The 13764-nt window shown below is 35.4% G+C and overlaps 1 protein-coding gene across 1 annotated transcript in view; it reads left to right on the forward strand.

Moving 5' to 3' along the window:
* Positions 1–13764, forward strand: part of MIB1 (MIB E3 ubiquitin protein ligase 1) — a 119434-nt gene that overhangs the window by 49665 nt on the left and 56005 nt on the right. The window contains exon 10 of the mRNA XM_037031804.1: positions 2721–2828. Coding sequence (XP_036887699.1) covers positions 2721–2828 — 108 coding nt within the window. The remainder of the gene's footprint in view (positions 1–2720; positions 2829–13764) is intronic.

Below are 13764 nucleotides of genomic sequence, written 5' to 3' on the forward strand. Positions count from 1 at the left end.
TCTATTCTTCTCTATCATCTGATCTGCTTTTGCTTCCCTCAAGTATATTTTTTCATTTCAGTTGTGTTATTCTTTAGTTCTGATAGGTTCTTTTCCATGATTCTTATATTTGTTGAAATTCTCACTGATTTTATCCACTTTCCTGCAGAGTTTTTTAAGTACCTTTTTGACTATTACTTTGAAGTATGTACCTAGTAGACAGCTTATATCATCATTTAGTTCTTTTTTCAGGGATTTTTGTCTTGTGTATTTTTGTTTGCAACCTATTCTTTTGTCTCCTCATTTTGCCTGTATGTTTTTATGCATTAGGGAGATCAGCTATGTCTCCTGGCCTTGAAAAAGTGGCTTATTTAGAAGGTGTCCTGGGAGGCCCTGGGATGAAATCCTTCTTTTTCATGAGAGCCAGGTATTCCAGAGATGTTCCTATGTGGACTAGTGTGGCCTCTTGTTGTGCTGTGGTCACACTGATAGATGAGGCTTGAGCCTGGCCTGGATGGCTGAGGCCTGACTGTGACTGTTGCAGTGTGCTGGTATACAGGCAGGCCTTTGGTGTGACTCACTGCAAGTCTCAGCCTTGAATTGCAGACATGCTGTTGTTTGTTGGTGCCAATTGAGGCTGCCCACTCAATTGGGTATGGCTGAGCAGGAGCCGCTTTGGAGGGGTGCCAGCCTGGGTGAGTCCTCAGGTAAACATCAGGGTGGGTTTAGCAGTGTTAAAAAGTCTTAATGGAGAGTGTCAGAAATGGGCCTGCCAGTGTCAGATCAGCTAGGTAGAAGGAGAGTAAAGAAAGGGAAAAAAATGATGCCTACCACCACTTTTTATCCTGGATAAAGTTTCAACAGTTCATGCCCCTCCAGCACATGCCCTAAATTTAGTCACCTTTATGAATGGCTGGTGTGTTTTTTAAACTGCTGCTTCTGTGCTGGGACTCGGAAGGAGCACAGTTTTGATTTCCTACAGCCCTTTAGGTCTCCAAAGTAAGTCCTTTTTCAAAGCCAGATGTATATAGGGGCTCCTCTTCCTGGTGCAGGTTCTGTGAGCTGGGGCTCCGAGCCCTTGCTCTTTGCTGGGGGCCTCTTTGGTTGTGGTATCTCTCCCACTTGTGGGCCAGCACAAGAAGTGGTTGTTTGGTGGGTGCTAACTCGACTTAGTCTCTACTCCTACCCATCTCAGTGTGGCTTTTTCTTTATATCTGTAGCTGCAGAAAAGTCTTGCATGACATTCTCAGAGATAGTTGTTATATATGTAGTTGTAGTTTTGGTGTCAATGAGAGGTGGTGAGCTCAGGGTCTTCCTACTTTGTCATCTGGAACTTGAAAAGCAAGAGACTTTCTCTTGAATGCCAGTTTACTTTGTCTGAAATGTTGTTCTTTGCTGTTCGTACACTGTCCTTGCAACAAATTATGTCTCTGGATTGCCAAATCAGTCTTCCCATCACTTCTTTTCTTTTTTCTTTTATTTTTTGAGTTTTATTTTGTCCTTTTCTTTGTATTCGAGGTCTTTGTCAAATCTCTGATCCTTAGTTTCCATTCATATCTAATGTTGAAAAGCTGATTGGTAGCTCTTTTTACTTAGATAGAACTTGGTGACTGACTTTGCATTATGGTGATTGTGTGTATATAGAATTTTTTGGAACTCCAAATGCCACCCTTTAGGGGTCTGTTTCCTATGGTGGTTAAGCTGTTTGAGGAAAGAAACCTCCTTTTTCCTGTCTGTAGCCTAGATGCATGGCTGCTAATGCTCTGTCCTTGGGTGCAAAGAATGGGCCTGCCTGGAGCGTGGCCATTGCACATCAGATGTGTATTTGGAGTTCCTGTTGTTAGCTCTCTCGTGTGCTTGCATTTGCAGGCTTTGAGTTTGTCGGGGGTTCTCATGCTTCGTCTTCCTCTTCTATGTAAAGCCAATTAAAACTTTTCCATCTGCTATCTCTTTTTCAAAAACGTGTTGCTTTTTCTTGTTTTTTGATGTTAGCTCTCCCTTTCCACCAGTGTTTATGGCTTTTTACGTTTTAAATTACTTTATTGTTTTTTTAGTGTGGTCTCAGGAGGGACAGGATATAAATATATCTGGTCAGGATATAATTTTTAATTGTTTGTTATGGGTTTGTGGATGGGAATACATGAGGTAGGATTAAGGCATTGCAATTACTTTTGTGTATGTATGTTCATGGGTAAGGTATACATTTATACAACATCTGAAGTATAGACAAAGTTGGAAATTACTGTTGTAGAATAGCAGTATATAGCTACTCTGGTAATTCATTTATGTATATCCTCATGGTAGTTTGCTTATAATTGGTATTCAGTTGTTGAATTAAAAATATTTACACCGTAGTGGACTATTTTTTCTAAAAATTTTCTATTCACCTCATTGCTTTTTTTCATTGAAATAGGTTCCGAGTTTTATTAATTCAGATAGAAGTATATACACAAAACTAATGTAACTGACTTCTCTTCATTCCCCCTTTCTTTGTCAAGTTTGTAGGTTGCTAAACTGTTCTTCTATAGCTCTTTGGACAATGGAACTTTCATTTAAAAAGTGCCTGCATTCATTCTTTTATTTAGAGAAAACAGTGTCTGGTGATTGGTTCTAGGCTATGTGGAACACCAATTAAATTATTTTCATGGAGTTGTACAGTGTGCCAAATTTAAAACCTCACTATATGAATATATTGGCTCTTTCTGATTTGTGACATTTCTTCATCCTTTTTTAAAATTTAGGTAAATGGACAATGTGCTGGCCATACAGCTATGCAAGCCGCTAGTCAGAATGGACATGTCGACATTTTGAAATTACTTTTGAAACAGAATGTGGATGTAGAAGCAGAGGTAATTAAACTAAGCTTAAAAAATATTTTAAGTAAAAATGTCCTAGAAATGGTACTTCTATAGCATAAGATAGATTGTTTTGATTCTTGAAATTTAATATTGACCTAAGGCTTTTCTCGTTGAAAAAAAATTGACAAAAAACAACTTGAAGCATTTCTTGTTTTTCTGTGACCCCTTCAATACTCTTGAAAATGGTCCCAACTGCTGTTGGAAGCCCAGTAATATTCCGTTCAAGAATTATGCTGCGAAGTTGAGGGCAGGAGACTATAAATCATGTGTATCAAGATTTTTCTTGACTGACACTCAGAGACCTTTGTTATGTTCTTTTTCCTCATAAGTGAACCTATATTAGACTTTGTTTAGTCTTATAATTTCTTGACCTTAATGTGTATCCTTGAAGATTTTGCAGTGCATGTTTATCATTCTATATGTTTATTTATGCTTAATTTAATTTAGAGTATATTCTCATTAATGGAAAATAAAAATTTTGTACTATCATTGGAATTTCAGTTGAGAATCTATATGGGTCATGTGAAAGATGGCTTCCTTTGTTGTAATTAACTATAACTTCATTTCTAAAAAGATATTAGAATTACATTTCTTTCAGTCTAGTGCAATATTATTTTTTTCTTTTTAAAAAAATTTTTTTTTTGAAAAATAGAGATATTTATTTATTTATTTTTTATTTATTTTTTTTTAAATATAATTTTTATTTAATTCTNATATGTTTATTTATGCTTAATTTAATTTAGAGTATATTCTCATTAATGGAAAATAAAAATTTTGTACTATCATTGGAATTTCAGTTGAGAATCTATATGGGTCATGTGAAAGATGGCTTCCTTTGTTGTAATTAACTATAACTTCATTTCTAAAAAGATATTAGAATTACATTTCTTTCAGTCTAGTGCAATATTATTTTTTTCTTTTTTAAAAATTTTAATTGTTGTTCAAGTACAGTTTTCTGTCTTTTATTCCCATCCCAGCCCACCCACCCAGCACTTTCCCCTCCCTCCATTTCCACCCAGCCTGCTCTAGTTTTTGTCCATGTAGTGCAGTATTATTTAGGAATAAGTCAAATTCTTTCAAAGTTACGCTAGGCAGAATGTTGCAGTTTTGTTCAAATGAAATTCCTGTATTAGCATATTAGATGTCTATAAGCTGTATAATGTCTTTATGAATGAGATTGTATAATTTGATTTTGTTTTTACAGTAGTAATTTTTAAGTCACATGATTCTTGGCTGTATTCTTGGCTGTATTTAGGAACCCAGTATGTGTTACAAGGTTTTTTGGAAATGCAAGAAAGACTTAATTTAAATTTAGCATTTTGTAACTGACAGGCAGTTACTTTATTTTGTTATTTTGTTTTAGTTTGGCCTGTAGAATATCTATTTTTTAATTTAATGAATTTAGAATTTACAATAATAACAACTACTGAAATATCAAAGCCCTTTTGATTATAGCTAATAAGGCAAGAAGCTGAAAAACCTAATTTTTTTTGTCTACCTTTGAAAAAGTATGGTTTCTAATTCAGAAATTAAATTCAATTAATTAAATTCAGAATTTAAATATTAAACCTGGAAACATAGATACTATCCATAAATTTTTGTTCCTAAATATTTCTTGTTCACATGAGAGGCCAGCCAGCCTCTGTTCAGAATAGGGTGCTGCAGCTGTGGGGTTGGAAACAAAGTTGGCACTGTTTTTCAAGAGTAGTCTTCTTTTTGCCTTAATTAAACTCAAATACAAAACAAATGGTTAGTTAATACTATAAACATGGTAATGTTGGAGTTGGAATGAGGTATAGTAGGCTAGGTGTTTGTAGATAATTTATCTTTCAGTTTGAAAACTATGTCTGTTATGAGAACAAGGAAATACATGTGGACTTCTACCATAGCTCCTCATTTGGATTTCCATTCCGTGCATTTTCTATTTTAAAAACCATTGTAGGCATATGTAACTGCTAGAAATAATGTGAAAAATAAATATTTACACATCAGGTTAAATTAATAACATAATGTCCCAATTGGTAAAAGAAAAACTACATTTAAAAATAGGTTAAAATATAAACACACTTTATCACTTAAGACTAAAACAAAAATTCATCATTCTCATTTTTCTAGAATATAAGAAGTGACATTATCTGTTATAAACAGCAATAGAGTTTGTTAAAAACATTGATTTTCAGTTGGGGACATTTTTGATGGACACAACTCCTTGCGGGGGTTGGAGGAGTACTTCTGGAATCTAATGGGTAGAGAGTAAGGATGCTACTAAACATCCTGCAGAGCGCAGGACAACGCCCACAATAAAGCATTAGCTAGCCCAAAATGCCAGTAGTGCTAAAGTTAAGAAACCCTGGTTTAAAAGATGGAGAAAATAGTTAATTTTGTAAACGCATTTAAATGTGTGGGTCATCATTTTCCATCTTGTTTATAAAGTAATTTGAAATTATTGGAAATTTTCCACATTTATAGAGGTAGAATAGTATAATGAATCCTATATACCCAATACACCGGTACAGTTATTTTTCATGGCCAATTTTGTCTTACTGTACCCCTTACTCTCACTTCTCCACTGACTTATATTGAAGCAGTTACACATTTCGTCTGTAAAAATTTTAGTATGTATCCTAAAAGATAAGTTTTCTTTAAAAAACCTTTATCATACCTTTAATATACCTAAAAACAATTGTTAGGGTCTTTGAAAATGTAATTAAAAGTTTTGAGGTTAGCAAAAAAAATAATGGGAATAATATATTCTCTAGTTGTCTCATTCTGCAACTTTTAAAAAATTGCATGAGGAAGTCGACTCAAGATAGTGCACATCAGGAGTCACAAACTAGCCTACAGGCCAAATCCAGACTCCATTTGTATTCTGTAGTTTATTAGAATACAGTACACTGATTTATGTGTTGTTCATGGCTGCTTTCGTGATAAAACTGCAGAGTCGAGTAGTTGCATGATTGTGACAAGAAACCACATGGCTTGTAAAACCTAAAATGCTTACTTTCTGGCCCTTCACAGGAAGTTTTCTGGTCCCTAGTATTGGTAATTATTGCAGATTTTTCAGTTGCTTTAAGGTGTTATCAAATAAAATTATTTTTCTGTATCACACATTTTGAATATGTGATAAGATACATTTTCCTATTTCTTAGTGAAAACTCAAAGAGCTGCTTTGGTTATCTCCATGTGTGACCTACTGAGAGAGTAGGATTACATTGTTTCCTTCTTAATGTATAGATAGGTAAAGGCACCAAGGACTGTGAGATTGATCTGGGTGAGCTAATTTTGGATTCTTCAGGAACTCGGTATTTTTTTTCCTACTGATGAAGTATAATAGTAAAGGTATGGAGGTGTGAATGGAGGACCAGTTTGAAAAAGTGTGTCCTTTAAAATAAGTTTTCAAATATATACTGAAGTTGTCAGGAAATTTGGGTTGGTTTTATCATTTAAGGTTAATGAAAACTGTTTTTGAATGGAGAGGATTAATAGGATGGAACAATATTAGACTGTCAAAAAACCCATTTGGTATTGGACAAAAAGTTTAATTTATATAAGCTTCAATTTCCTCATTTATGATAACTTAAAGGATTGGGGTATGGAGTTAGAGAAATAATTAAGATAACGTCTATAGTTTATAACACCATGGGAATTTAAGGTGTTGTTATTACCTGTATTTGAGCATTCCTACTACCCATTTCTTTGCAACTGGTGGAAGTTAGTAATTTCTCTAGAAACAGATGCTAATTCTGTCTGATTCTGCTTATCTAGTTAATGACAAGAAAACTGTAGAAAAATTTTATTTAGCTGAAAAGCTGTGAAGGAATGGGCAAATGGACTTCAGATTAGTCAGTTTAAGGAAATTCTTTTCTAAAAACGATTCAGGACTCAGAATGATAACTTCCAAAATGGCTCTAAGACTTGGTGTACATAGTTCCTGGGGATGTATGTTAATTCAGGTCCTAGTCAGAGCAATAAGTTAAAAAGTAAGGTAATAAAAGGCATCCACATTTGAAAGGAAAAATTAAAGTATCTCTGCAGATTATATAATTTTACATGTAGAAAACCCTAAAGAACTAATTAAGAAATTCAGCTAAGTAGCAGGATACAAAGTCAACTCACAAAAGTCATTTGTTCTGTACACTAACCATGAATGATCTGTAGAAGACATAAGAAAATAACTCCATTTACCATAGCATGAAAAAGAATAAAATACTTAGGAATTAATTTAACCCAGGAGGTGAAAGACTTGTACAGTGAAAACTCTGAATTATTGCTGAAAGAAATCAAAGGAGACTTAAGGAAACAGAAACGTATCTCATGTTCATGAGTTGGAAGAATTAATATTGTTAAGATGTCAGTACTGCCAAAGTGATGTGGATATTCAGTGCAATGCCTGTCAAGATTCCAGTGACGATTTTTGTTTTTGCATAAATAGAAAAATTGATCCTGAAATTAAATATGTCATCTCAAGGTACTCCATAGCCAAAACTATTTTGAAAAAAGAACAAATTCAGAAAACTTACTATTCTAATTTCAAAACTTATTAAAAAGCTACAGTAATTAAAACACTGTGGTCCTGGCATAAAGACAGACATATAAACCAATGGAATAATATAGGAAGCCCAGAAATAAACCTTTGCATATATGGTTAAATGATTTTTGACCAGAACGCAAAGACCGCCCAATGGGGAATGGACAGTCTTCTCACCAGGTAGTGTTGGAAAAACCATGTACAAAAGAGTGAAGTTGGACTTTTATCTAACATTGCATACAAAATTAACCCAAAATAGATCAAAGGCCTACATTTAAGAGTGAAAAGTATAAAATTTTTAGCAGAAAACATAAGGTAAAGCTCACACATTAGATTTGGCAATGATTTGTTGGGTGTGACACTGGAGGCACGGTAAATGAAAGAAGAAATGTACTAATTGCATTTAATGAAAATTAAAAACGTTTGTGCACCAAAGTATAATATCAGTAGTAAAGAGGCAACCTACAGAATAGGGAAAAATATTGGCAAATCATATATCTGATAAGGGATTGATATCTAGACTATATAGAGAATTTAAAACTCAATAAAAAAAATAACCTGATTCAAATATCAAAGGTTTTGAATAGACTTTTTTCCAAAGAAGATATGTAGGTGGTGACTTCCGGTCAAGGTGGAGGTGTAGGTAAACATGCCTTGCCTCTTTGCACAGCTATAGAAAAAAAATACAACTAGGCTACAAAACAAACGTTACCCAGAATTTTCAGAAATTGAGCCGAATGGAAGTCCGACAGCTGTGGATTTAAAGAAGCCACATTTATCCAGATGGATAGGAGTGGCAGAGATGCGGAGCTGCATGAGGAGGCTTGGAGAGGTGGGGAGGCATGGAGAGGTGGGGAGGCACAGAGTGGCAGAAACGTGGCTGGGCAGTCAGACACACTTCCCTGTGTGGTAGACAAAAACCAGGAGGGACAACTTGGGAGTGAGAGAGCCCAGCCCCAGACCACCCAGCCCAGGGTTCCAGTGCCAAGAGAATGAGTCCCCGTAACTTCTGGCTGTAAAAACCAGAGGTAGGCGGAATGGCAGAAGAAACTGTGGGATTCTCAAGAGATTCTTCTTAAAGGGCTCTCAGTTTGCCTTAGGACACACAGACCCACCCCCTCTGGGATTCAGCACCAGGGCAACAACTGGAAGGGCACCAGTGACACAAGAGAAAGTGAAGTGACTGGCAATAAGGTGAGTGCCAGGAGACAGCTTCCTCCCAGGCAAAACCCCAGAGGTCAGTGGCCTTGTCCCCTCTCTGAGCCCCATTCCACCTGAGATCAACAGAGTGGTGATTATTTAAGGCTTCACCCAATACGACTTACAGGGATACTTTTCTGCAGTAGACCATGTACTAAAGCAGGGAGTCAAAGCAGCTCTACCTGATACACAGAAACAAACATAGGGAGGCTGCCTGAATAAGGAAACAAAGAAATATGGCCCAAATGAAAGAATAGAACAAATCTCCAGAAACAAAACTTAATGAAATGGAGATAACCAACCTGTAAGACGCACAGTTCAAAACTGTGGTTATCAGAATGCTACAGGAACTCATAGGGTACTTCAACAACATAAAAATGATCCAGGCAGAAATGAAGGTTGCATTAAGTGAAATAAAGAAAAATTCATAGGAAACCAACACTGGAGGGGATGTAGCTGAGAATCAAATCAATGATTTGGAACACAAGGGAAAAAAAAAGTTTAATCAGCTCAACAGGAAGAAAAAAGAATTTTGAAAAAGGAGGATAGGCTAAGGAACCCCTGGGACGTCTTTAAACGTACCAACATCTGAATCGGGTGCCAGAAGGAGAAGAGGAAGAGCAACAAATTGAAAACATATTTGAAAAAATAGTGAAAGAAAACTTCCCTAATTTGGTAAAGGAAATAGAGATATAAGTTCAGGAAGCACAGAGAATGTCAAACAAGATGGATACAAAGAGGACCAGAGCAAGACACATTGAAATTAAAATGCCAAAGGTTAAAGATGAAGAGAGAATCTTAAAAGCAGCAAGAGAAAAGCAGTCAGTTACCTATAGGGGAGTTCCCATAAGACTGTTTGCTGATTTCTCAAAAGAAACTTTGCAGGCTATAAGGGACTGGCAAGAAGTGTTCAAAGTGATGAAAAGCAAAGACCTACAGCCAGGATTGCTCTATCCAGCAAAGCTATCTGTTAGAATGGAAAGGCAGATAAAGTGCTTCCAAGATAAGGTCAAGTTAAAGGACTACATCATCACCAAGCCATTATTATATGAATTGCTAAAGGGAATCATATAAGAAAAAGTAGAAGATCAAAATGATTAACGTTAAAATGGCAGTGAATTCATAATTATCAATAATTGAATCCAAATAACACACTAAGCAAACAAGCAGAACAGGAACAGAATTATCAATATGGAGATCATTTGGAGGGTTATCATTTGGGAGAGAGAAGGCGAGAATGGGGGAAAAGGTACAGGGATTATGAAGCACAAATTTGTAGGTACAAAATAGAGGGATGTTAAGAATAGTGTAGGAAATGGAATAGCCAAAGAACTTACATGCATGACCCATGGACATGAATTAAAGGGCAATTGATGGAGGCAGTGGGGTACTGGGTGGAGGAGGGAAAAAGGAGAAAAGTTGGTATAACTATAATAGCATAATCAGTAAAGTTATTAAAATAAAAATATGATAAAGGTATATGGATGGCACAGAAGCACATAAAAAGATGCTAAACATCACAAATAATTAGGTACGTGAAAATCAAAACCACAGTGAGATACCACCTCATACCTATTAAGATGGGTATTATAAGAAAAACTGAATATGTGTTGGTTAGGATGTGGAGAAATCGAAACCCTTGTGTACTGTTCGTGGGAATGTAAAATGGTAAAGGTGCTGTGGAAAGCAGCGTGGTGGTTTGTGAAAAAAATAAAAATAGGATTACCATATGATCTTGTAATTCCATTTCTGTGTACATACCCTTAAGAATTGAAAATGGAACCTCAAAGAGATATTCTTACACTTATATTTGTAGCAATATTATTCACAATAGCTAAAAATTGCAAACAATTGAAGTGTTCATTGATATATGAATGGCTAAACAAAATGTGGTGTATACAAACAATAGAATATCATTCAACCTTAAAAAGGAAGGAAATTCTGACACATGGAGAACCTTAAGGAATTATGCTATGTGAAATAAGCCAGTCACAAAAAGACAAATACCATGCCATTTTACTTATATGAAGAACCTAGAGTAGTCAGCAGACAGAAAAAGAAAGGAGAAATGATGGTGTCCAGGGTATGGGGTTATAGCTGGTGTATCAAGTTTTAGTTTCGCAAGATGAAGAGAGTTTCAGAAATGGATGGTGGTGATGGTTGCACAGTATGAATGTGCTTAATGCTTAATATCATTGAACTCTACACTTAAAAATGGTTAACATGGTAAATTTTCTGTTGTTTGTATTGCACCAAAATAAAAAAAATTATTTAAAAACCTGATTGTTATTAAGGCATATTAAACATTCAGTTCAACACCCATTTTGGTTCTTGACACTGTGCTACATCCTAGGATTAAAGATGATTTAAGACATAGTCACAGCCTCCAGGAAGCTCACAATCAAATAAAAATGACAAAGTTGGGAGCAAATAATTATACAATTGTGTGGCAAATGAGAAATAATAGGGGAGATAAATTATTTTTGTCAGATTCATGGGAAGTTTCATAGGAGAGGAGTTGCCTGAGCTGTTTTAAAGGGTGCCTGTTAAGCCGCTGAGGTGCTAAGTAAACATTGAAGTCACACAGCAGCTTATGAACATATGGGGTTAAATAAGTAGATAAGTGGAGTTTTATAGCCAAGGGAACCGAGGCATCAGATGAGTTTGCAACAGCCCACAGAAATAGGCTTCAAAAGAAGTTTGTTCTTGAATGGATAGCTGAGAAATAAATCCATGCCTATATGGTCACCTAATATTTGACAAAGGAGGTAAGAATATATATATATACACACACATACATATATATATATGTATACATATATATATAATTGGGTAAAGAAAGTCTATTCAATAAGTGGTGTTGGGAATATTGGACAGATATATGCAAGAAAATGAAACTAAATCATTTTCTATCATATGAAAGGTAAACCCCAAACATAGTAAAGATGTAAATGTAAGTCAGACCATAACATTCCTAAAGAAAACTTAGGCAGTAAAATCTCTGTCATTTCTCTAAACAGTATTATTTTTAATATATATTTCTTTGAGCAAGGGAAATAAAGGAAAAAATAAACAAATGGGACTACATCAAACTAAATTTTTTTTTTTTTGCATAGCAAAGGAAACCATCAACAAAACAGACAATGCACTAAATGGGAAAATTCACCAATGTATGTACATTCGCAAATGTATCATTCACCAGTGATACATTTGATAAAGGATTAATACCCAAAATTTATAAAGAACTCATACAGCTCAACACCAGAAGAAACCTAAACAATCCAATTAAAAAATGGGTGGAGAGCCCAAATAGACACTTGTCCAAAGAGAATATACAGGTGGCCAATAGACGTATAAAAAGATGCTCAACTTCACCAATCATCAGAGAAATGCAAATTAAAACCCCAATGAGCTATCATCTCACACCTGTTAGAATGGCTATTACCAACAAATCAACGAACAACAAGTGTAAGCAAGGATGTGGAGAAAAGGTAACCCTCATGCACTGTTGGTGGGGACGTAGATTGGTGCAGCTGCTATGGAAAACAGGATTGAGGGTACTCAAAAATTTAAAAATGGATTTGCCTTATGACCTAGTGCTTCCACCTCTGGGTATATATCTGAAGAAACCCAAAACACTAATTTGAAAAGATATGTGCACCCATATGTTCATTGCAGCGTTATTTACAATAGCCAAGCTGTGGAAGCAACCCAAGTGCCCATCAACAGGCAAGTCAGTAAAAAAGTGGCAGTATCTATATATAATGGAATATTACTTGGCCCTAAAATGAATGAATTTTTATTTTTTGTGATAGTATAGATAGACCTAGCAAGTATTATGCCATGTGAAGTAGACCAAAGAAAGACAAATAACATGTGATTTCTCTTATGTGTGGAATCTAAAGAACAAAATAAATAAAATAGATAACAGTCTCATAAGTAAAAAAATAACAGACTGATGGTTGCAAGAGACAAGGAGGTTTGGGGGGAAAAAGGTGAAGGGATTGAGAAGTATAGATTGATAGTTTCAAAATAGTCATGGAATGTAGAGTACAGCATAGGGAATATAGTCAGTAATATTGTAATAACTATGGTGCCAAATCAGTACTGGAAATATCTGGGCAACACTTTGTAAAGTATATGATTGTCTAATGAGTATGCTGTACATCTGAAACTAATACAAAATAATGTTAATGTATACTGTTATGGAAAATAAAACTTTTAAAAAAAGTTTTGCCCTGGCTGGTGCGGCTCAGTGGACTGAGTGCCAGCCTGTTGACCACAGGGTCACCAGTTCGATTTCCAGTCAGGACACATGCCTGGGTTGTGGGTCAGGTCCCCACTAGGGGGCACACAAGAGGCAACCACACATTGATATTTCTGTCCCTCTCTTTTCCTTCCCCTCTCTCTAAAAGCAATAAATAAATGAAATCTTTTTTAAAAAATAAGAGTTTTGTTCTTTACACAGTAAAGTTACATTAAAGAGTTTTAAACATAAATTTTGTGTTTAATGGAGAGAATTGTCTGTTGTGTGAAGAGTAGATTGGGGTAAGAATAAAATGAAGGCAGGGTAAGCTATGGCAATAGGTCAGTGAGAATGGAGGCTTGAATGAATGAGTGATGGGATTGGAAAAGAGACAATAGATAATGCGCATAACTTGAGTAAAAACCATAGAATTGGGTGCTTGCATATAGGGGCTCAGGGAAAGGAAGTAGGTAAGCAGACCTACAGATTTTGTTAAATTTGCAGTCTGTGGCTCTATCAGTTAAGATAGGGAAGACTGGAACAAGAGCGGGTTTTGGAGGGCTGAGATGAAAGAGAAGGGGGCAAGAGGTAGAAAGAACCAAGATTGGTTTTAGATTTAATTTGCAGCCCCTTTACTAATCCTTTTAGGTAGCCTAGGAGGTCAGTTATAACATTGTCTCTCAAGATCTTATTTGGTGCCAGTATCAGAGACAGAATAATGAGCTATATGTTTTAGGTATATTTGGAATACTTAAGATGAACTCAACAGAAAGCCAAAAGAATCTGTAAGTTAAGGTCTTTGTACAACCTGAAGTATTCTAAACTAGAAGGAAAACCTGGAAATAAATTTAATTGTTGTTTTCTACTATGTGTATGTATTTTCCAAATTCTTTAAATTTTTATTTGTATTTCCTTTTGATATATATTTATATTTACGGCTTTAAATTCTTTAG

The sequence above is a fragment of the Sturnira hondurensis genome, unplaced genomic scaffold (assembly GCF_014824575.4).
Source record: "Sturnira hondurensis isolate 20B ecotype Veracruz unplaced genomic scaffold, ASM1482457v3 Scaffold0001872, whole genome shotgun sequence".
Taxonomy (NCBI): Eukaryota; Metazoa; Chordata; class Mammalia; order Chiroptera; family Phyllostomidae; genus Sturnira; species Sturnira hondurensis.